At 55.5% G+C, this 23,799-nt stretch overlaps 1 protein-coding gene across 4 annotated transcripts in view; it reads right to left on the bottom strand.

The window, feature by feature from the left end:
- The window catches only part of TMEM104 (transmembrane protein 104), a 51,654-nt gene that overhangs the window by 11,455 nt on the left and 16,400 nt on the right, over window positions 1-23,799 (bottom strand). For all 4 annotated transcript variants that reach the window (XM_036900085.2, XM_036900087.2, XM_036900086.2 and 1 more), the window contains one exon: window positions 4,719-4,812. In XM_036900085.2, coding sequence (XP_036755980.1) covers window positions 4,719-4,812 — 94 coding nt within the window. The remainder of the gene's footprint in view (window positions 1-4,718; window positions 4,813-23,799) is intronic.

The raw sequence follows: 23,799 nt of genomic DNA, 5'->3' as shown, positions 1-23,799 counted from the left end.
TGCCTTGGTCTGGAACACAAATCTGGGGCACCGGCCGGGCCCAGGGTGGGGCAGCAGGGAGAGCAGGGCTGAGAAACGTCATGAGGCAGGCTCAAGTTCACCCCCACACTGGAGGGGACGGCGCCTGACCCACTTTGAGGGGAGCCCAGAGATGGGAGTCACATGCTGGCATTGCTCTGAACACACAGTCAGAGGGAAAGAGCCCTGCGGGTCCTCACAGCCCAGACCAGCAAGGGCGCTGTGCTCCGGAGCCTTTCTTAGAAAGACTCGGGTTTTTAATAACACCAAATGGGGTGCCCCGAGCTGAGCCAGCTGTTTGTGTCCCCAAGTGGGAGGCGTCTGCCAGGAGTTGGTAATGGGGATGAAGTAATGGTGCTGCCAGGGCCCTTCCAGCCAGAGCTCCCTGCTCGGAGGCCCAGGTGACAACAGCCCTCGGGCACGCGCAGCGGCTTGGGGCTGGGCTCTGAAGCACAGCTGCCGCGCCTGGGGGGGCGTGAAGGGCAGAGCTTTGGCTGTGTCTCTAAGGGATGGCTGACAGAGAGAGGACCAGAGGACGCCCCCAGCGGCTCTGTGAGATGGGCTTGCCTCTCATTTCCCCTGGGCTCAAGCTTCCCAGAAGCTGTGAGGGTGGAGGCTGGTGGGCGCAGGGAGGGCGCCCTGCCCGGGGTGCTCGGGGACCAGCACAGGGGCAGAAGTGAGCGTGTACAGAGATATCCGTGATGCTCACTGGGGGCCACCGGTGTTACAGCTCTTTCTGCAGGTGGCCTGGGCCACCCCCAATCTCAAGGCCAGCCCCAAGGGAGGCTCCCGTTGAGGCCACTTGTGGGATTCATTGGCTGACAGAGACGATGATGGTCGGGATGCATATTGTGGCTAATATCTGAAAGTTGTGGCTAATATCAGGCACTGTGCTGATAACGCTGTCCACATGGTCCCATTTTTATCTTCACTGTTGCCCCATGACGGGTGTCCTGACTCTGCCAACGCCAGACAAAGAGGCTGTCCGAGGCATGCCTGGGCTGTGGTGAATATTGGGGCCCTCACTGAAGAGAAGAGGTGCGGTGTGAGCTGCCAGCAGGTGCGGCCCCTGGGCCAGGGCCCAAGCCATGGCTGGGGAGCCTGCCGCTGATCTGAAGCAGCTGCCCAGGGGGCATGAGTGACCGGACGACAAAGGAGACTGGTCAGGGAGTCTGCCAAGGCCTGAGCAACCTGCCAGGATGGCAGCTGGAGACCATCTTTGCCTGTGTGAATTCAGAGGCACTGCAATCGAGGCCTCTCAAACTGACCAGCTAGATCTCCACAGAACTTATTTGTGGGACAAAAGAAATGAATCAACATGTCCACCTATATATGCTCTGACATTTTCCTGACAAGTGACTATTTGCAAAGGCCAGCCAGCCCTTCCAATCCTACTCTGGCAGCACGAGGGGCTCCTGGGGCTAATGAACTGAAGGGCTTAGCTCAGAGGAACCCCACTTAGCCCAGAGGAACCGGCCTCCAGGCTTCTCAGCTTGTCCTGAGCGTGGGGGCCCTGCTTGGGGCGGGGCTCCTGCCGTCCACCCCGGCTTCATTTCAACAGATGGCAGAACAAATTCCTGATTAAGCACAAGAAAGTTTCCAGCTCAGCACATTTATTTATGATTTTCCGGTCCCTTCGGTCTCATTCTTCCCTTTTGTCTTCCTAGACCCCAGGCCAGCTATCGCCACCCCAAGCTCCCCACTCAGCTGTCTTGGACAGTGGGGGCCCTAACCTGGGGAGAGGGGCGCAGGGTGTGCAGGAGTCGGGGGGACACAACTGCACAGCTGCTTTTCAGGAGGAAAATGAAAAGGGAGTCCATGGCAAACTGATAATTGGTGCAGACCTGAGAAGACAAACAGGGCTTTGGGGGATTTCTAGAAAAATCACTTGGGGCAATCTTGGGCCACAGGAGAGATCCCTCCAATGGCCTGCAAACGTCCAGGGAGCAGACCTCGGCTGCTCCCACAGCGTGGCTCCCTGGGCCTCCTCGAGCTCTGTCCCCTACCTTCCTTCCTGATGCCAGGCTGCTGCCCGGGGTCAGCATGAGGGAGACACCTTCCCCTTCTGGGCAGAAATGTGCCCAGGTGGCTCCAAGAACCCCATCTGGGAACCGAACCCTTGGCTTGGCTACACGTTAGAGTTTATTTAACCGGGCAATTTGTGTTTCCCCCGAGAGGGCTTTGTGTCACGCAGAGGTTTGCTTTTCAAACGCAGAGGCCCCGACTCTGGGGAGAACGACCCCCTGTGCACCCACAGCAACACTCTGCAGAGAAGGCTCACAGACAGGCTGCTGCCATCTATTCTCTGTCGCATCAAAGGGAGAAAAGAGGCAAATGACTTGCAGAGACAATGATGTCAAGGCAACAATGTCACCACCCAACAACACGAGCTGGTCTACCTCATCCCCTCTCTGCTGCCAAGCACCTCCCTCAAGGCCACCGCCTCGCTCTGCTACACTGCGAGGCTGCCGCCCAGGGCCCGGGGCCTCAGGAGGGGGGTCCATGGGGCCAGCGGCTGCCTTGTGCCCTGTGGGAGGGGGCTCTGGTGGGAGAAGGGGAGGCGAAATGGGGCCCCCATGAGCTGTGGGACAGAGCAGTGGATTTTCTAACAGAAGCTCAGCACGTCCTCTGCAGGTGCGAGCTGAGTCTGACCCAGCCTGGGTGGGGGCGTCTTGTATCCTGTGCTGAGACGATTGCTCTTTGTTTACCGTCAGACTCCTCTTCTCTCTCTTCCAATCTTCTCCTTTGATGAATGTATTGCTCACCAGAAGCAGAATGGACTTGGCCACACTGAACAGCACAGGAGCGCTATGGAAGCCATTAGCTATCACTGGGTGGCCACTGCCGTGCGGGCCGACGTGGGGACCCATCACGCAGGCCGCAGCACTGGCGTCCCCTCCCCTCTCTCCGCTCTGCTCCTGTCATCAGGAAGGGAATGGGAACCAGCGCTTAACAGGCCCCTTCCCATGGCTGAGGCTGCAGGTCAGGGCTGGACCTTCAGGACCTGGGGCCTGGCGGCGGCAGGACAAGCTGCTGGGATGAGCGTTGGGCCAGGGATGGGGGGAGGGAGCACATTTCCCTCCAAATACTGTTTTGCTGAGAAACTTCTCTTCTGAAGGTCACTAGGGCCTTCAAACACCTCCTGGAAGCAGACTTACAAGGAGGGTGGGTGGCTGGTGGTCACGATCCCTGCTCATCCCGACTTCTGGACGCAGCCCCTCCTGGCCCCATTCCAGTACCTTATCCTTGGAGCTGGTGTGGGCCTCATGTTGTAAGTAACATGTTATTTTTCCCTAGGTGGTCATGTTAATTTAACCCAGGGCTTTGGAATGTGTGAGTGGAAATCAGCAACAGCTGCCTGCAGGTGAGCACAGGAGCAAACTGACTGAATGGGGGAGACACGGAACCCCGCCGCGCCCAGGTACTGGACAGGTGTCCTCCGGACGAAGGGCTGGCTCATCAAGTCACAGAAGCCCCAGAGCTTGCACCCCAGATGACTCAGCCCTGCTCTCATTTCCTTGCAAGGAAGGACCAGAGAGGGAAGAAGTCACAGGCTGGGGAATCTGGCTCAGGATAAGGGACATCCCAGCAGGACACAAGCCCTGAAGGGCAGAGCGGGAGCCAGAAGCTGCCCCGTCTGCATGCTGCAGGGCCTAGGCTGGATGACAGCCACAGTCCCCTCCCTCTTGTGAAATGGTGGCACCTTATGCTGGGATCCTGCAATTCTGAGTCGGGGGAGCCAGGGGACCAGAGGGGCCAGACCTGCCAGAACTCATTTGGATCAGAACCTGTCTTGAGCTGTCCTGATTGAGTTCTGGGCTAGAATGAGGAGCAATGTGTACTTGGATCCTGCTGGGGGAGAAGGGGCAGATGCAGCAGGGGGCTGCAAGAGGGTCAGGAAGGGGGCGTCCCAGCCTCGGGTTTGTTAGGATCCTCTGTGCCAAGGGGTATGCAGGATCTGGGGCGCACCCCTAGGGGTCCTGGAGGTTGGCCAGACCTACCCTGTCAGGCCCCCAACCAGAATGGTAATGGCATTCTTTGTTTTTAGGCCAAAACAAGTATGCAATTCATCCCGGAGCAGGTGCTGGCTGATGGGGCGGCAGGGATGCCAACCTCCTGTCCTGGGCCCTGGTGGGTCAGCAGTCGGGCCCTTCCAGGTGGCAGGTGGAATGGTGCAGCAGAATGAATGAGCTCCTTTCTGCAAACCTGAAACCCCACTGAGGGCAATGGGGCTTTTGCTCAGCAGGGTATCAGCCAGGTAGTCAGAGGCATTGTGGAGAGGTGTCTTTTCAGGCCCTGGTGACCGTGGAGGTGGCTACCATGGCCCACCAGGTTTTATGGCTGTGCCACACAGCACACCCATGAGAAGGCAGAGCCGTACTGCTCGCCCTGGGCAGGGGAGAGACTGACCCGACCTTCAGGAGCCCAGGCCCAGCCTGCAGTTCGTTGGGAATCCAGCAAAGGCGTGTGCGAAAGGCTGGCTCTGGAATTGGCAGTTCTGGCCTAGCTCCAGCTCGTCCACAATACGTGACTGTGGAGTCACTGTCTTTTCTGGTACTCTATTTCCCCAGTGGCAAAAGGTGGGTGGAGCCTCCTCCTTGCCCTTGGGGCCAAATAACACCCCCAGGTTCCAGCTACAGCTGTGAGCAAGCGGCTGGTGCCGAGAAGCTGAGGGCTGAGGGGAGGAAAGGTAGACTCACCGGCCCATCTCATCAGCGAGGTCAGGATCTGCAGGTACTTGGTCTTCTGAACGTCAAAGAAGGTGAAGGGCCCGAGGAAGAGAGTGAAGACAGCCTGGATGACGAAAATAGGAGTGAGGGAGGCGCAGAGGTCAGGTGGGGTGTGGGGGGTGCAGGCTGTTCACACAGCCTCTGCCTGCTTCAGGCTGGTCCAACCCGCATGTTCACCTGGCCTGGCTGGGGCTCCCTGGGGTCAACCAGCATCACCTGGGAAGTTCCCGGCGGAAGGGGCGCAACAGGAATGCAGAGCCGAGCTTCTCTAATGCTTTGCACACTTACTGTCCCAGGACCACATCTGAGGGACATCAGCTGCCCCTCCTCTTGAGCAAACAATGTCAAAGATCCCTGGGCCCAGCACCAGACTGGGCACAAGTGTGGGTTAGGTTCAAGGGGCAGGAAGATGAGGCTCTGACAGGAATACCTTGGCCCCAACAGTTCACGGGGCAGAGGGGACATGGGGAGGAGGGGCTGCAGGGTCCTGATGACACAGCATAGTGGAGAGGACACTGGTCTGAAGCGTCCCCAGGAAAGGATGCATCAGGACATTGTTAATCAGCCCTGTTTTAGCTTAGAGGGGGATGCCTGGAAAACCAGAGCCAGGGCATCCAGGGCAAACCCCTGTGAGGGACACCCTACGCCAGGGAGAGAAGGGGCCGCACGCAGGAGAACAGGGTGGGGAGGCCTGGCCAGAGAAGGGGGCCTGCCAGCTCTGGACCCCCTCCGCTCTCCTCCTCTTTGCAGAACAGGAAAGTGAGTGTCTACTTAAAAAAAAAATAATTCAAATCCTGGCTTAGAAAACTGGTTTGTGGGACATTTGAACCCTCTTTGCAAAAGGAAATGGGGTAAGCGTGGGACAGTGGAGCCGGGCTGGGACTGAGGGCAGGCCTGGGTTTCCATGCCAAACAGGCTGCGCAGGGAGCAGAGGAATCCACCGCTGCTGGTTGGAGTTACGAGGCTGATACCATTTCCAGCCTGCCACTTGGAAGCAGCAGAGGACCAGACCTCATTAGCATCTACACAGTGCCATTTTATCACGTTAATGCTAATGACACTCAGCAGAGACGCAGCAGCTGCTCGCAGGCCCGAATGTGGGGAGCAGGGCCGCTGTGGGGAGTCAGGCTCTGGCCCTGTGATCTGGACGAACCCATCACAGCTGCTCAGCCTGGCAGCCAGTCCCTGGCTCCCCTGTGACAGGCGGGTGTCGCAGAGGGGGGCCGGCCCGTCCCTCCCCCGCCCCCTCAGCAAGGAGAGCAGGAAGTGAGAGCTGTGACCTCTTATCCAAGTCCATTATCACTGTGAGAACGAACAACACGAAGCACTAAAGTGCCGCTTAAGGAACAGGCTCTAATTAGCTGGGGTGGATAGGCAGCCTGGCAGTCACCAGGGCTGGGAGATTCTGGAAAGGGTTTCTGCTCCCCCGAACCAGCCCTGCTTCCGTTCAGGAGAAGCGCTGCCATTAGGCAGGGGTGATGGGGGGGCACAGAGGAGGGGGTGTGGCCCTGGGACACAGAAAGGCACAGAGTCATCCACAGTCTGTGGAGCTAGTCTGTGTACAGCATTGTCAGCAAGCCATTTAGGAAAATTACCACTTGAGGGAAAGTTCAAAAGAATGTCTCTTTAGAAGGATGGGAGAAGGAAATGTCCTGTGGGAGAGGACATACAAAGCCACCTGCCACCATGTTTCCAAGTGAGCCCGGCCTGCTCAAAGCTGGATGCCTGGTGAGCAGGGGCGGGGGATGGGGGGCCAGGTGTTGAGGTGTTTCACCTCTGACCTGTGATGCCTCTTGCTGAAAACACAGTATGCAACTGTGGGTGCTGGGAGTCTCCTTGGGGTGCTTCTGTGGGAGGTCAGATCTTTGAAGCCTGCAGACTGGTTTTTAGAAGGCTCCCCTATGTCAGAGCAGGGAAGGCAGAGCGAGCCCCAAGGGCAGGCAGGGCGTCCTGCTCCTGCAGGCTGCAGAGGGCCTCTCCTCCAGGTGGCCTTCCTTGGATGCCGAGTCCTCTTCACCCTCCTCCTCAGCAGATGACTACCAAGATCCTAATACACATGATGCCTCGTGTTATAGACCCTGGCAGAGGGGATTCCAGTCCACTAAGAGCATCCCTCTATTTAAGAGACCAGGCATACAGACACAGCTCGAAAAGGCTGCGTCAGAAGTGGAGGCAGGGTGCTGACGGAGGGAGGGGACCATGAGTCCAAGGGGCTCGGAGTGAGGTCGGTGCCCTCCCCTCCAGGTCTGGGGATGGCAGGTCTAGCTTCAGGGTGGGGACTGGCGGTGAAGGGCTCTTTTGGAAGACTTGGTCAACAGCCGTGTCATCCAGGGCTGGGTAGCGGCTGGGATGCACAGACCGATGACACCACGTGGGAAGGTGGGAGCTCGCACAGCCTGCCAAACAGCAGCCCTTGTGTGGGGCCCTAGCTCATGCATCAGAGGGTGCCCAGACCGAGATACACAGTGGCTAATTAAGGAACAGGTGTCCCCTTCAAATTAGTTAGAGCCGGGCTCGGCAGCTGCAGAGTAGCATCCAGAATGGGAAAAGACAGACATGTACAGGCGCTGTGAGCTGCCCACCCCAGGGCGGCCGTGAGGTCTCGGGGAAGGAAGGGGCTGCAGGAGAAGAAACGGCCCCCGTGTTCCAATGGCCTAGTGGGGACAGAGTTCACTGGTCAGTTCAAACTCGGCCTCTGTTCAGGGACTCTCCTAGTGCAACTCACTACAGGAGGCAGGACACCAACTGCTGCGGCCAAATGTGTTTCTTAAAAAAAAAAAAAAGAACAATTCTTTGGTTTCTAATGAACTCTTCAAACTGATCACTGGGAATAAAGTCTGAGACCGACCTGGGAGGGTGCAAACGGGGTCATTCGTGTCTTGCTTCTTCGGTCTGTGAGTCCAGATGCACCAAAGGCTCCATGGCAACCCTACCAGTCTTGATGGACACAAGGCAGCTTGTGTTCCCAAGGCGCTGCTGGCACTGCGTGGCCAGTTCCTACAGTGTCTGGTGGCTCTCCGAGCTTGACATGGAGTCTAAAGCTTGACACAGCTGTCTCTCCCGCGTGCCCTGCAGGGCAAGTGCACCACCCACCCCCACGCTCTGGCTCTGAACTTCCAACAATCTCCGACTCCTTCCTCTCCGCACTGGTGTCGTGTGTCTGCTGTAACTTGGTGGCTTCAGATCATAGAACTGTATTTCTCACAGCCCTGGAGGGGAAACTGGGAGCACAGAGCCCGGGCTCCTGACCCAGCCTGGGTGGGGCTGAGGTGGGAACACAGCGGGGCTTTACAGAGGACATAATACCTAAAGTAAGAGGAGCCAGGTAGGCAAAGGGTTGGGGAGGGTTCAGGGCCACCCCCGGGGGAATCTGTCCCGATCCCTTTGTCCCTGTCCTCCTCCTCCTGGGCCCGGAGCCACCTGGTGCCTGTCTCAGCTCTCCGCGCTCAGCCGAAACCACACCTGTCCTTGTTCAGCTCTCTAGGGCTTGTCATTTCAGAAAGGACAAAGGCCAGGTGGCCCCAGGATCTGCCTCCAGCCACCTTTTTCAACCTCGTCTCTGAAGACACCACCCTGCGAACCTGTGTTCAGCAGCCCCGGGCCGCGCGAGTCCCTGGAGTGTGCAGCGCCTTCCTGCTGCTGGGCCTTTGCGGGTCAAGCATGTCACCCCACTCGCGCTGGCCAAAGTCCTGCCATCTGTCAGGTCCCACTTGGAAGTTTGCTTCTTCACCCAGCTGTTGTCTTCCGGAATCAGCTCTATTTCCCCCACAAGCCCTCGGGCCGCAGCAGCTTCTGCACATCAAGTGTCCCTGCAGTTCTTGGCACAGCGCCCCCCACAGGACGGCCGAGCCAAATGGGGCACACACTTGGAGGACAGGGCTGGCCAGCCTCTGCCGGAAATGAGACCCCAGGACAGGGGAATAAAGAGAGTCTTAATCTAACCCCCAGCTCTCTGCACCCACTTCTCAGAATCAGTCTGAGAGATGTGGGAGAGGCTCTCAGAAATTCCCTGGACGGGATGGAGGCTTTGCTGAGACCCCAATGTGGAGAGGCTCACACCCACATGAGCCAATTGGCATCTGGAACCCAAAGGCTCAGTTACTAATTTACTTTCCTCTTGGCTGTGGTTTGGGGCAGTTTTAACAGTCTGTCCCCAGCTATGGCTTGGGAGAAACACATGCTGTGCTATTTTAAGAAAATGGATGTTTGCATCAGGACCTCTCAACAGCCCGCTGAGGCTGAGCTGGGTTCACACCGGTCTCCTCCTTCTCCACCTTCCTGTTACCCCTGCAGCCCACCGCGCTCAGACAGGAAAGGCTCCCGTGCAACTCAATGTTGCTCACACACAAAATAACACGTGACCAGGGCCGACCACGTGTCATGTCACGTCCTTTGTTCAAGTGTATAAAATAGGAATGCAGGAGTGGGTGCGTCCACATCAGAGCTCGGAAGTAAAGCAGCTTCCTACTGTCTCTCCTTCCCTAAATTTCTCCACAACTTAAGCTGGTCAGAGAAACAAAATGAAAATGTACATTTGGTGCTGATCCCAAATTGAACTCCAGTATAACAGGTTGCAAAGTCTCTGGGTCCCACCTTCGGCCTGTTTATCAAACTGACCTCACCCTGACTTCCCAGCTGCTGTAACCACCCCATCACATCAAAGCGGTCCCGTGGTAACATCACCGCCCAGGGCTGCAGGCCCCCCGCCCTTTACAAAGCGCTCACCTGTGCAGGATTTTATGACATGATCGTGGCCATCTGTGAGCTCGCCGGGCAGGTGACAATGCCTCGTTTTACTAATGAGGGGGTTGAAGGACCCGAGGGGCTCAATGACAGAGTAAGAAAGTGGCAGAAGGGGCCCGAAGTTTCCTGCCACCCTCCCTCTGGCCACTGTGGTCCCCGCACTGCATCCTGCTGGCTGCTCTGCCCCCTGACACCTCACATCCCACATCAAGCTGATGCTAAACCTCAGGCCTTTAACTGGTGAGTCCACCTGCTGGCCAAGAGGTTCCCTCTCCAACTTCCATATTCCAATCAGCTTCAAAGCCCTGCCCACGTGCCTTTCTCCTCAGCAAGTTTCTCCCATTTTATGCCTCCCTGGGGGCTGATTTACCAAACACAGAGTTGGCACCACATTACTTAATTCCGGGTTCTAAGTTGCTCCTTTTTCATGGCCTGATTTTGTGCCCCTGACAGAGTGTAAGCACCACAATGGCCAGGACCACAGCCTTGTTTGTCCCCAGCACTGAGGAGGGCTCGGGCACATGTGAGACGCTCAATAAGCACCTACACAATACAGTGAATTTGGTGGCGGAAGCGCCTGGTGGAAAGGTGCACTGCTGCAGTGGGGGACGAGGCAACCCAGGCCTTGCTGACTTGCCTGGTACCCACCACCAGACCCTCCCGCCACGGGCAGTGTCTGAGCTGGCAGAGCAAACAGTGTGCAGGCCTGCCAGTCACCCTCTGTCTGGAAGCAGTTGACTCTGTCTGGGAAAATACTCTTCCCAAAACAGTTGTGAGATCAACATGGTTTGATTTAGGAAAAGTGAACTGAGAAGTGTTGCTCTGAGCATACCCACTGGTTTCAGGAAGACAGACTGAGCCCCAGTGAAGCAGAAGGGGTGCAGCTGAGAGCAGCCACCTGCCTGCCATCAGCAGCATCTCCTGGGACCCCCACCAAGGGAGGGCTCAGGCCCCGAAGGACTGTCACCACTTTGAGAATCTACCTGGCCCTCAGAAGGGGTGATATTTTAGAAGAAACCTACAGTCTACATAAAGGTCTTCAAGGAGAGACTCTTCTCACGCCTACCTTTGGGAGACGGTGGGTTCAGGGTTCCCAGTCACAAACTGGCCACCCACTGGTTCTCTTACAAAACAAAACAAAACAAAACAAAACAAAACAAAACAAAACAAAACAAAACAAAAGCCTCCAATCCTGTTTGCTGTCATCCTTCCTCCTGCTGGGAAGAGGCAGAGGCACACCATTCTTGGAGGAAAGGGAAGACAGGAGAGAATGAGGTGCTAATGGGTTGGCCACCCTACAGGACGGGTGTCTTTGAACCTCCATGGGACCATGAGCAACAGCAATTACTTCCAGCAACAAGTGACAGTGAGAAGATTTCCTAGGAGAGAACAGCCAGCTGACTGCTGATGCAAGTCTGGGAGTGTTGAACAGCGATACACCGCCTGATGTACCCTGAACCTACAGCGAGCTCCGGAGGCTGCCCAAACTCAAAGCTGGGCACGCCCAGGGCCCACAGAGCAAGTGCAGGTGGAGATGGTAACGCACTGGCGGCACAGCTGAGCAGTCTGGTCCCATCCTGTGGGTTATTTCAAGTGATAAAGGAAACGAATGCCCACATCACAGGGCTGTCCTTGGTGGGTGCTGGGATTAAGAGTTGACTGGGGTTAATGGCAACTCAGTATGAACCCATCCCTAAACAGGAACTAAACTTTCAGTGCATCCTTGAGGTGCAGTGAAGAAATGTTCAAGGATTCTATTTTTATTTCTCGAGTGGCTGTGAGTATTTTGGTTTGGGAGTTTTTATTTTCCCAAGTTGAAGTACAACGTCTGGGGCTTCATCTGCAAAAAGGAGGTAAGTTCTGAGGTGGTGAGGAACAATGGAGGCACACAGGCTTCAGCGTCACATGTGCAGGGCGCGGGTGTGGTCCTGATGTTGTCCAGCTAACTGTGAGACCCTGAGCGTTAGCGACCTCAAAGCACCCTACGTGTGCACAGAAGGTATATTCGTGAACATTGGCTTGGCCGTGTGGCCCCAATGCGTACAGCCCACCCACACTATCACACTGCATCTGTTCTCCAAACACCCTGAGTGGGGGAATACGAAGCCATTGAAGGCATGTGAGGACCTCCAGCAAAAGAAATGTTAGGTCACCACTACTCTCACCAGACTTCCATTTCCTCCACCCAGGTTTGATAAAGGTCCAAATGCTTGGTTGGGAAGTTCAAGTTCTTCCCAACCAAATACAAAGGATCAGTCGTCACGCAGAGGACGGTGGTGTGAGAATGAGAACAGCTGCGGGTCTGAAGCCAGGCTGGCAGCTTGTGTGCACAGAACCCAGGGACCTGTCATCACAGCAGGTTTGTCAAAATGCTGTGATGGGGTGCAGCCTGCCATCCAGGAGGCCCTCTGAGCTCTGCAGGAGGACCGATGCTTTCACATGACACTGAGAAGGAGGTTTCAGAAATGACAACCTTCTCCCATGGGGCAGAAGACAGCAGCAAGTGTCTGAGGGCCTGGCCCAGAGACAGAGGGGTGCTTTGCCACGGGAGGGGGCTTCTGCCGGGACAGGCTGCTGGGCTCCATACACTGACCAACCACGATGGAGACACTGCCCATCTGCCACCCGCCGACCCCTCAAATATGGTCTACTGCTGGAGAATGAGTAATGAAGACGGTTGGAGGCACTCACCCCCCCAGGCAGTGATCAGCGTCTGCCTAACACCTTTCCAAACACGCTCAGAGCAAGTTACCACCTGGTTATTCCTGGTCTCCCCCAGCCAAAAGCCCTCACTTGGGTGATGGTTGCTGGAGGGATTCAAAGACTGAAAGATTCAGGTGATGCCTACAGGTAAAAATGGAGAGATGATGGCCAAATATTCCGAACAGCAAGCTCCTGAGCACACGAGGCAGCTCTACAAACCCAGCTATTAGCTCACGACACCCTTCAGCAGAAAAGCAAGCCTGCTCATATCAAACAATTCCTCCCCACCCTCAATGAGTGTGAGTGGAGACACGCATCACATGCAGCTCTTGTCAATAGGCAAACATGGACTTGTTGGAAGATGCCGAGCCCCCAGCAAAGGCAATGACGAGCTGGAAGACTCCGCAGGGAGCTCTTTTCTTTTTAAACAAAATGTGTTTTATTGCACATATATATATTTTGCAAAGATACCTTTGACATGACAAGATTGAAAAGTGAATGCAAAGCTATGGCTTGCCAGGACTGAAGGTGGGCACAATACCAAAGATGACTGACTGAATTTAATTATCATCATGTTTCAGGGTTTTGCTGATAGGACAATGTTTGGATGAATAATATTTGAATGAAGAATAATATGAAAATACACGCAGCTCACAATTACTCCCTAAAAGCTACTGTTTTGGTCCATTTGGGCTGCTCTGCAGGGAGTTCTTAAGTGGCCCCAGGGCCACAGGACAGAGGCAAGAAACCAGACGCAGGCAGCAGGGACTGAATAGCTAGTCAGACCCGAGGGCCAGAGAGCTGGCTGGGAGGGGTTGTCCCTACGTCCACGTAACAGATTAGAGGACAATACTCCGGGCAGCAATGGCCAGTAAGGTCATTTAAAATACTGGAAAAGCATGATTTGTCTCTGATACTGGGGGGCCTAGGAGAAGGGTTTCAGAGAGAAACCACAGAAGGGGTGGCTGTTCCCAACCCCACACACAGCTCCAGCTACTGCAAGCCCAGAACACTGCCTCCCAGAGGAGAGGAGTTCAGTCAGTTTGTGGCTGGGCAGGGGTCAGCATGGGAGAGTGGACAAGAGCCCCCTGGGCAGAGCCCAGGGAGCAGGTGCTTCCAGGAGGCCAGCAGTTGAGAGGCAGCTGGGATGCAGGCTGTGTGGGAGGAGAGCTCTCTGGACCGTCCTCACCAGCTCCAAGAGGAGAGGGCCAGATATGAGGCAGTCCGGGCCCCGGAGCACCACTCGCCAATCCCATGGAGCCTGGGTGCCACCTGCTCAGCCCAGGGCCCTCAGAGCAGTTCTCAGGCTTGCTCCGTCACTCCCCAGACACACGGACTGAAGAGCTGCCTCTGATGACAGGTGGACACGTCCCCAGGTCCCTTCCTCAAAATCTCTGTTGCCCTTTTCTCAAGGCAATTGGAAACTGAGCAGATCTATGAAAGAATCCAAATAACTTCCTTTCTTGAGTTTCTCTAAATGCCTCTGCCCTACTCAGAGGAGGAAGAAACCCTTGATTAGGTAGGGACTGAGGTTTCTAACCTGTCTGCATGGATTTTGCTCTGGGAGGCAAAAAACAAAAACAAAAACACCAGCACGTCTCCTTCCTGATCCACTTGGCAAAAAAAGAAAGGTTGGAAGCTCATCCCAAACTTCCACCCCGGAGCAGTGTGATGCCTTAGCTAGGGGCCTGGCTGGTTGCTTACCTTGTAAAGATGTGGGGTGGGGGGTAGCTGGCTGGCAGGGAGTGCAATGTCAGGGCCCACTGGAGCCTCCTTCAGCACAGGGAGACCTGGCTGAGCGCCGCTGGGAAACGGTTCTGTGCCGTGGCTGCTGCCTTTGCAGAATGCAAGCCGTGGCTCCCGGGCAGCCATCTCCACCATCACATCCCATTCCCCTCCTGGTCCCAGCCTTGGCAATCAGGGTAAGTCCCATACACCTGTTCCACGTATCACCAAGCCCCATCTTCTCTAAGCTCCCCCTACTGGGAGATGGTTGGGGGTCCATTTTGAGGGGATGCTGTTGGCAGGAAGGGAGAACTCTGCCTTTTGTCTCCAGAGCCTTTCCCCTGCTTTCTGATGCTCCCTAGGAAACTGATCTATCAGACGCATCACTTTCACCCTGGGGGAGGGAAGAAAGAGGCTCAGAGAACCAAAATCACGGAGCACCGCCTGAGTGCTGAGACGTGACAACATCTTCTGGTTAAGATCTTTTTAATCCTGGCACCCTGTGAATTGTCTCTATTTCAGAAAACTGAGGTTGAGGGGGGTAAATAACTTGCCTGAGATCTCATAGTGACTAAGACTTTGCTGAGACTGGAACTCAGATTGTCCATATCCAAGCCCATCCCCTCTTTAGGGCCCTTAGCTGCCTCCCTTGATTGTGCCCTCGTGTCTCTGTACCCCCCTTAATCCCAATGCCACGTCCCTCCTTGGCTGGCTCCCTTGTGGGAGGGGCAGAGGGCTGGGCCTGGCACGGCGGCCGTCTCCCTCACCCTCTTACTGGAGGACAAGCCTGCGTGCCTGTGTTGTCTCTTTCTCAGCTGAAAAGCCAGATGGTGCCTGGTGGTGGGCAGAGTTCCAAGAATTGATGCCAGAGCTGTACCCCTTCTGGTTTGAGGAAAAAGATAAATATTGTGGAAGACCTCCACAGTCACTCAATTATTATAAGCCATCCGGGTCTATTAAGGATAGCCTGGCTCCTCACAAGCATGAAAGAGAAAGCTGGAGTCTAGGCCCACAGGTCCATTCGAAAGGGCCCAGAGGCTTGGTCTTGGACTAGGGCTTGAAGAACACAGTGACAGGAGGCAGGGTGGAGTGGAGGGTGCTAGCATGCAGGAGGCTGGGTGGAGTGGGTGAAGCGGGCACAGACTGGCAGCCCTGCCTGGAGAAGCATACCCGACTCTGGAGCTGGCACCTGTTCCGACCCTTGGCTGCTCACACTGAAGGAGGAGGTGGCAGAGAGAGAGATGGACCTTGAGCCATCCCCGACTTCCTGGGACTCGGACAGCTTCTGATTCCCCTCTACCTTCAGCCCCCACAGACGGGGTGCCCTAGGCCCTTGCTGAGAGGTAGCGTCCATCCTGGAAGTGAGGAGTGGAAGATGATCTGTGCTTTCGGGAGGGGACAGGCCAGCCGGGTGTGGAGTTTTCTAGCTGGATCTGTGGCCACTAGCTGTGGTGAGCCCTGGGTGCCAGCAGGCCGGAGCGCTGAGGGAAGGACGGGGCCAGTGCCCGGCCACGGGCAGGCCCAGCAGCGGTAACCCACCTGACAGTGGTCTCATCCACTTGGACATTCACAGAGCACCTGCCCTGTGTGAGGCCACACACTGGCTCTAGACATAAAGGGGGACAAGGCACAGCCCTGAACCCAAGGAGCTCACAGTGAAGCCAAGGAACTGAATCTGCATCAAAGTCCAACTAATGCCAGGGCAGGGGTCTGGGGGGAGGGGTGTTGCCTGCAGTGAGCGCCACGGAAGCCAGAGTGAGGAATGAGCACGTCTGGGGCAGGCTCCATGCAAACCCTCCGTGGCAAAGGAAACAGGTGCTGTAGGACAGGCTGGTGGAGCTGGAGAGCTCTGGAAGAGCAGCAACCTCTCTCCCTGTGCTGAGTGAGCAGATGCAGAGATGACTTCTCCAGCACGGCAGGCTTGGTTTACTGGCTCTTGCTTTTTGGCCACTGAATCTCTCCACAGAGAATCCAAACTAGCTCTGTGTCCTGGTCTATTTAAACTGGATGTCAAGGAAAAGGGGAGGATGGGTATAGTGTATTATCTCCCCAAGGCTGGGCCGGGGCTGGGCCTGTGGGGGTGCATGGGGGTGGAGGACTTATACCACGGCTCCACTCTGGACAAAGCTAGAGGTATTCCTCCTCCTTGGCCACATGACCAGGGACTGGGAGCAGCTTTTGGGGCCAGGCTAGGGGTCAAGTGGACATACAGATCCTCAGGAGGACTTGAGGGGAACGGGTGGCATGGTGAGCACCCTGTACGCTGTGGACTGTGTTGTGATGATGGAGAGTTGGGAGCCTCTGGGCCATCAGCTCTGCTCCTCAGCTCCCTTGGAAAAAAGTCCCCAAGCCCCCAACCATCTGCTTCTATCAGGAACTACACTGTTCAGATACTTTCATCATCAATGGTGTGTACGCCCTGTGGATCTTAGAACCTGCAGGGCTGTTAACGCTTCCAGGAACCACCTGAAACATGACTGTTCTTGGTGCCCCTGCCCCAGGGATGTGGGAGGGCACAGCAGCGGGAGGAGCCAGGTGATCACTGCAGATGCTCTGGCCACCTTCCCTTCCTCGTTCCACTCTTCCCGCTTGTTCTGCCCATAAGAGTGGGCGGTGGGAATGTTCTGTGCGGAGCTGGAGTGGAGCGAGGGAAGGCAGCCAGGTGCCCAGACCACGGAGCCCTGCAGACAGGAGCCGCACAGGCCTGGCTGGCTCCACCCCTCACCCCTGACGTCAGACCTGGAAATAGATCCGAAAGGAGGCTTTTTTGCTTTGCTTTGCGGGCACTGAGTAACCTTGGAGGTGGGGAAGGGGGGGAGGTAGCACGTCAAGCTGGCTGATTAACGAGCTCTGTCAAATGGGTAAAAGAAATAATAACCCCCAGCTTTCCCACCACCCCCACTGATGGTCAGAGTGAAAGCGACCCCGAGGCGGGCACCATGTGGTGTCTAAGAGGAAGCCAAGAGCTAGGCACCCAGAAGGGACCTGTTGGCCCCAGGTCAACAAAGCAGCCACTGGCAAAGAGGTATTGCCGGAGCCCCTTCTCCCTTGGGGACACCTAAAGGCTGAAATGGTCTGATCAGAGGGGAGTGACGCTGTTCCGTCTGCACCGAGCGCCCGAGACATCACCTCCCATGTGCCACCTGGGATGCCAGGCTGCAGCCCCGAGGACCTGTGGACGTCTGGCCATTATCCTTCCCTGAAGAGGCAAGGCACCTGACTGCTGCCCGACAGCTGCCGCTTGGGAAGCGGTTCTTTACAAGAGACCAGAGCAGACCTGTCCCTGGAGACAGGGTGCTAAACAAGACCCTAGACCATGGGATAGGCCCTTGGAGAGTATCATCCGGCGTCAAAGGACAAAGTACACAGAATCAGCCTTAGAACCCATTGAAAAGGCAGATTCCTGGGCTTTGCAGCCTTAGGTTCTGCTACATTAGGCCTGGGGAGGGACCCAGGAATCTTTTATTTTTCACAAGAAAGGCATTCTCGTGCCAAGGGACTTGGAACCAAACTTGGAGACACAGCTCAGACCCAGCGGAAGGGGAACAGCTGGGCCACGTTCCGAGACCTTCCGCCTGTCTGCCAGGTGGAGCACTGCCTCCCCACCATGGGAGGGAGATGCCAGAACGGCTTGGATGGGGCGGGTCAGCACACAACACCTGGCCTGGCAGTCTCTTCCTTCCTCTTGTCAAGGTTTGCAGAGAACATCTCAATCTGTGGCTGAAGGCAGTTCTCCCCAGAGCCAAAGTAAACATGCCCTGCTGTCTCTGTGACCCCTCCTCTAGAGTCACACTCATTTCACCGCATCCGCTCAGCACCACGCTCCCTTTGCACTTGAAGGCTTATTAAAATGTAACCTGGTCTACTCTCGGCTAATCCACCAGACATGGCGAGCTCATGCTAAGTAATCAGATGTCATCATTAATATGCACCCAAATTGCTCAGCTCCGCCTACTGCCCATCATGCATCTCCGCTGGCTGCAAACACTTTGGGCTTCTCTGCTCCTGCTTTCTCCCTGGGGCCAAACTCTGGGCCAGAGAACGCACCTATAGACATTTACATTCTCTGCACAGTTGGTTGGGATGCCAGCAACACGGAGGAGCACAGTTACTACTTCAGAATGAGTGCTTTATTTAATTAAACAATTATTGCCAGGACCCTGGGGCACTATTTAGAAAGACGCCAGATTGTGATTATCATAGACACCCTGTAACAGAGCGAGCATCGGGCAGCGAGCAGTGCAGGCTCACAAACTCAGCAGGGCCTTCACAAGTACGATGGACTCATCTACGGAGTAAGAGCATCAGGGAGACATGAACAGGAGGAAAACGGTTTGGCATCTAGTTTTCATTCTGGTTAGCACAGAATACTTAAGAACATCCCATGTTACCCTACAACTGCTGGGAGGCTGCCAGATTCCTCAGACTACAGTTTTTTTCTATACTCTGGGGAAATGAAACAGAAAGGGAGGATCTGAAATCAACTTGGATGTTTCCTTAAAGAACAGAGTCATTTTTAGCTCCTTGCCCAGAAATGGGAAGTATGGAAGCGGAGGAGATGCGGAGTGTGAAGAGGGCCTAGGCTGCAGTGTTTGGGAGTTCGCCTGGAGCAGCCGTCTTCAGAGGGATGACTGAAGACACCCGCACGGGGCCAGGGCCAAGTTCATCCCAGGTAGGAGCATCAGGTTTTTATCCCTGATTGCACTACTCACGAATCAGGAGTGCTCAAGCCTCGAGCTCAGGGTCTGCTTGGGATCAGTGTGAAGCATGGATAAAAATGGTCCTGAAAAAGCACAGAGCAGAAGGTCCCCAGCAGGGATAACATTCCCCACGGAGATCTATTTGGAAGGCTCCCAACCAAACTGGCCTGTCTGTGAGTATGGGCCGTGAGTATGTACTTAACAAGCTCTGAGAAGCTTCCTAGCGTATGTGTACGTATGTGTGCACGCACGTACATGCATGTGGGTGTGTGGGTCCCAAGTTACTTTTTTTAGGTAGGATGCCCCAACCCTGGGTTGTGTCTTCCTGTTTCTACATGAACTGGGCTTTGCATTTCTGCATCTTTGCACAGGAACACATGGATACCGCCCCTTATACAAGAGCTAGGATTCTAAAAGTTCTATTTATAAATACTTAATTTTCACAGAGTAACATTTTAAACACACTAGAAAAACTAAGTACTTCCGAGAAACTACAGGGAATCCTTCTGTAGTGTAATAATCATTTTGTAACAAATAATTACTCCCCTAGTTTGTTTATGCATTTGGGTTCTCATATAATGGGGCTTCTGAAGAGTTGAGCATGCTTGTGGGGGAGGGTGGCAAGGTCATGGCACACAAGGCGATTTTCCCCATCCCAGTGCACTTCCCGGAGTGAACTGGGCAGTGGGGGCTCAAGGGAGGAAGAGAAACCAGTCAAATCAAACTGATATTTTCCCCTGGGCCCAGGAGTCAAAACCGGCTTGCTGGGCAAGCGTTACTTGTAAGGGGGTGCTCATTACTTTCCAGACAATGGAGATGCGGGTAGAGATCTGGGGCCCTTGAACAGGGGCAGAGATGCCCAAACTGCCATCGTAAAAAAGGGGTCTGGGTAGTTCACCTGGCTAAGGAGCAGGCACACAGGTTCCCGTCACCCAGTAGAATGGAGTAATGCCTGGAGGACCCCAACTTGTTTGGGGGAGGGGTGGTAGGAAGTATTCAGAGGAAACCACTCCCACCGTCTCATGATCCAGACTTGCCAAACCTGGAATCTTTACTGGGAACGTGGAGAGGGAGCAGGGGATCAGGCATCATCCTCTAAACTGGCGTGTCAGGTATCGGCCATGGCAGAAGCAGGACATGGGGCGTGAAGGACGGATGGCAGACTTAACCCCAGTCTACAGAACCCAGGTCCCTGAGGGCTGCATTCAAAATAAAAAGAGCAGTCCTCTCACTGAGCTGGAGGAGGAAGCCCTTGCCAATCTCCCAAAGGTGCTGGAGGTTGAGGGGTGTTGGTGGTCCCTGTGGCCCAGAGAGGTGCTATGCAGGTCTCCTCGGACAGGTGAGGACTGGTCCAGAGCAAGACTGGGCAGCCGCTGAGCAGACACTGGGCGTGGACTAGAGGCTGAGCTGACAGCAGTGGGGGACAATGGTGGGGTGGCGGGGCTCACAGGCTCCCTTGGCAGGAGTTTGTGAGACAAGCCACGGTGTGGAGTGAGTGACAGAGTAATCCGGATTTCATTTAGAAAGGGCTGGGGCCGGGAGTATGGAAAGCACACCGAAAAACAAGCAGCTGTTCCTAGGGTGAGATACGGAGACAGCCCCTAGGGAAAAAAAAAAAGAAAGAAAAAGAAAAACAGGCCTGTCCCTGTATTATTGATTTCCTCGAAAAAGACAAGCTAATCCTTTAAAGTTGGTCATTTCAATCTGAGTGCTGGGCACTGTTTGAAGTTAGAATTCCCTCAACATCAGAGACGTGGCTCAGGTTTGGATAGTGGGTACGCACATTTTTGGGGTGTGGGGCAGGAATTCGTCCTTCCTTGAGACCCAGGATCATGGGATGAAAGCAGAGGTTCGGCACGTGGGGACCGGAGTCCTCCTGGAGGCTCGAGCCCACACCCAGCAGCAGGCCGCGACACCCCTGACCCCACCCCATTGAGCCCCCAGCGCCAGCAGGGCACAGGCACAGGTCAGGAGAGCTGCCGCTCACCAAGCTTGCGGTAAGTGCCCAGCGTGACAGGCATCTTTGTAAGGGTGAGTGGGGAGAAGGGGTGAGAGGCAAACAAAACCAACCTTTCTGGAGCCTCCAGAGCTGAATGAGGGGGTGCCGACAAAGCAGCACACGGGGAGGAGGAAACGCAAGAAGGACGGCTTTCCTGGTAGCCCGGTGGGTCCCAGTCGCCATCCTATAGTGGCACTTCGATGTCACAGGCCTTGGGGCAACACCCTCTCTACCCCAGGCAGCCGGGACTCTTCTCTGGGCCGATTAGGGTTTGGTGCCGGGCTGAGTCCCAACTCGTGTGGGTCAAATGGGATAGAACGCTGCCCAGAGAAGGGGGGCCGCCACTGGGCTCAGGGCCCTGCTCTCCATTTCCCAACAGAGCCAGAGCATCACCCCCTCCAGAAAGATGTTGCATAGGTCCCACTGTCCCCACCGGCGCTCCGGGCCTCCGTCCTGGCTGACTGAGCTTCATTCCACTCCAGGTTCCCGCCGTTGTGCTGCACCAGGGCAGCACGCACACTGCATCCTGCTGGAGCTGCGCTCTGGGGCAAAGTGGTGGGACCTGCCCCCACGTACCACGCTGGGGCAGCGGGTACCTGAGAGTCCCCCGGTCCTGCCAAGTCACTGCCGCTGCTAAAACTTGTTGCTCCACGTGAAATCTCCCTCCTCACTGGTTCCAAGGGCCTCTAGGCTACCTTCTGCCCCAGAATTGGTAAGAATAAATATTCAAGCGGTGGTGGCGGTGACCCACTTATTAGCAGATGCCACAGCCCCAGGGCACAGCGGCTGATGCTGAAAGCATGCAGAGAGAGGCCGTGGCAGGGAAGGAAACGTCCTTGCGAGACACATTCAATTCCATTGCTGCTGGAGTACACGGGAGAAGTCCGCCTCACTATCGAGGAGCAGAGGAGGTGGGGGGCAGCAAGACAGCGAATCAATCAAGCAGACGGGCAGGATGTGCAGACGTGGATCATGGAACAGACACAAACCTCAGGCAGCATCACCTTAATGCTCTGCAAATGTCAAGCTCCAAGGGCTAAAGGGCCGAGGAACAGGTGCCAACCTGCCCCCTCCCATCCAAACCTCCAGGTGGGGCTGCCCCGCAGGAGAGCAAGTCTGTTACCCGGGCCAGAGGGCGGGGCCGAGAGCCTGAAGAGCTGGCTGCCACCTCTGCCTCGGCTCTGGGCCTCTGGGGAAGGCACAGTCTCCAAGCCTCAGTTTCCTCTCCTGTAAAATGGGATGTTGCCACAGACCTTGCTTCGTGGCTGGGAGGCCCCAATCGGAAATGGCAACATGAGCGGAACCGTGCTCCCTCAATGCAGAACACAGGGCAGGAAGGCCCGGGCAAAGCCTGGCCCGTGTGGCGGCAGGGAGCTCTACTACCTTCTCCAGCCCCGCACACAAAGGAGGTTTTCCCTAGAATGGCATTCTATTAGGAAGAGACCATTTGGTTTCAAAAAGGGGACTGCATGCTGTTTAAATATTGTGGACAGAGCCAAGTATTGCTGCGTAAGACTGAGCCAAGATGGAGTCAGAGGTCAGGGCCTCCTGGCTGGGAGAGAACCAGGCCTCTCGGTGAAGGGCTGCAAGGACTCTTCCAGATTTAACTTCAGCCCGAATCAGACTGACCTATTCTAGGAAGAGAGTCAGGCAGACAGAAATCCCCCTGCAGCCGCAGTACACATCCCGCCTCTTTGAGGGGGTATTCAGAGGGAGAACCCCCCTCTATCGGCAGAGTGGCAGCTCATCTGCCAGCACCTGCAGGCTACATCTTTCTCCTGGGTCACCCAAGCCCTAGAGGAAGGTCTCACAGTTCCAAGTTCAAGGCTGGATGGCAAGCCAGGGTGACCATGTCCTGTCCCAGGGGAGCCCACGAGGGGACCCCCACTCAATACCACCAGTCTGCAGCTGAGACTCCAGCCAGGACGAGCTCTGCTCTGCCATCTGTGCTCCTGGCTCCCCCTGGCCAGCACCTGCTGGGCTGCCAATGACCCACAGCATCTGTCCCCCTGAAAGTGGCAGAGGCCGCTCCTGCGAACGCCAAGCTTTCAGCATTGGGGAGTCCCCCTGTTCCCCCAGGACTTCCCTCTGACACTCTGGAGGGGGCAGCAATGACAGGGCCAGGCCCTGGCAAAGGGTGAGAATGATAGGCTGGGAAGCATTGCGGGTGCGAGGAAGTGAAACGAGTGCTTGGCAGGGCCCCTTACTTGAGGAGAGAGTGACGCGTCCTGTTTCCCAACAGTCAACAGTCCGATTCCTTGATGGAACTGATTAACCTACAAACTTGATACTTTACCACTGGTCCCTGGTTCCTCCTCTCAGTACAGGAAAGAATAAGATGCTAAATTCTGACTATTTTCCACCAAAGCTGGAGAAGCTCTACAGAAAGAATCCCCAGATATTCCCCAGCCTGGAGGCAAGGTTACTGGTTTGAAAGGGTTGGGGCATGGAACACTTTCACATCTGATCCTTCAAAGAAGGAGGGAAGTGGTGAGGGGTTCTGAGAGTCCTGGGCCTGCTGAAAGCAGGTCCTGATGTTAATTCTCATGGGCCCTCATGGCAGGGGCTGGGGCCCTGCTGGCTGCGGCTGGGCAGCTTGCTGGGACACCCTGGGGAGTGCATGTGACTCATGGGACCCCTCTCCTCACAGCTCCTTGCTCTGTGGCCACTCCAAGGAAAGAGAGGGAGAAACTGACTCATGTCAGCTGCGCTGGCAATCACAGGATGTGGACGGAGGTCGCAGGAGAGGAGGAGGAATTTTCCATTTGTTAAGGTCAAGGGCTCTGGGGAGATGACGGTGCCAGTAGAGAAAGCTGCCTTCTTACAAGTAACCATGACGCTGCGCATAGTCTGGCCTCTGGATACAGTTAATATCCCAAATATTCTCATTCTGTGTGTGCACCTCAGTAACATTCCCAGGAAGACACAGAAGAGATTTTTTCCAGAGGACTTTCTGAAAATTAAACTATATAATAAAAGCCTGTATCTTTATTCCCCAGAACATACTGTCCCAGAATAGCAATGAAGTGGTTATTACAAGGCCTCTTAAACATGCAGGCCGTGTAGGTGCCTCGTTTACCTGAGACCAAGAGGGGAGCGTGTGTGGGGCGGGTACAGTGCTCTGGTCTCCTGGCTGCCTTGCCGATGTTTTGGTGAAGTCTGCATGGCAGCAAAATCAGAA

This window comes from Manis pentadactyla, chromosome 4 (genome assembly GCF_030020395.1).
Source record: "Manis pentadactyla isolate mManPen7 chromosome 4, mManPen7.hap1, whole genome shotgun sequence".
NCBI lineage: Eukaryota > Metazoa > Chordata > Mammalia > Pholidota > Manidae > Manis > Manis pentadactyla.
Note: the sequence above shows the minus strand (reverse complement) of the source record. Positions and strands in the feature narration are given on the sequence as shown.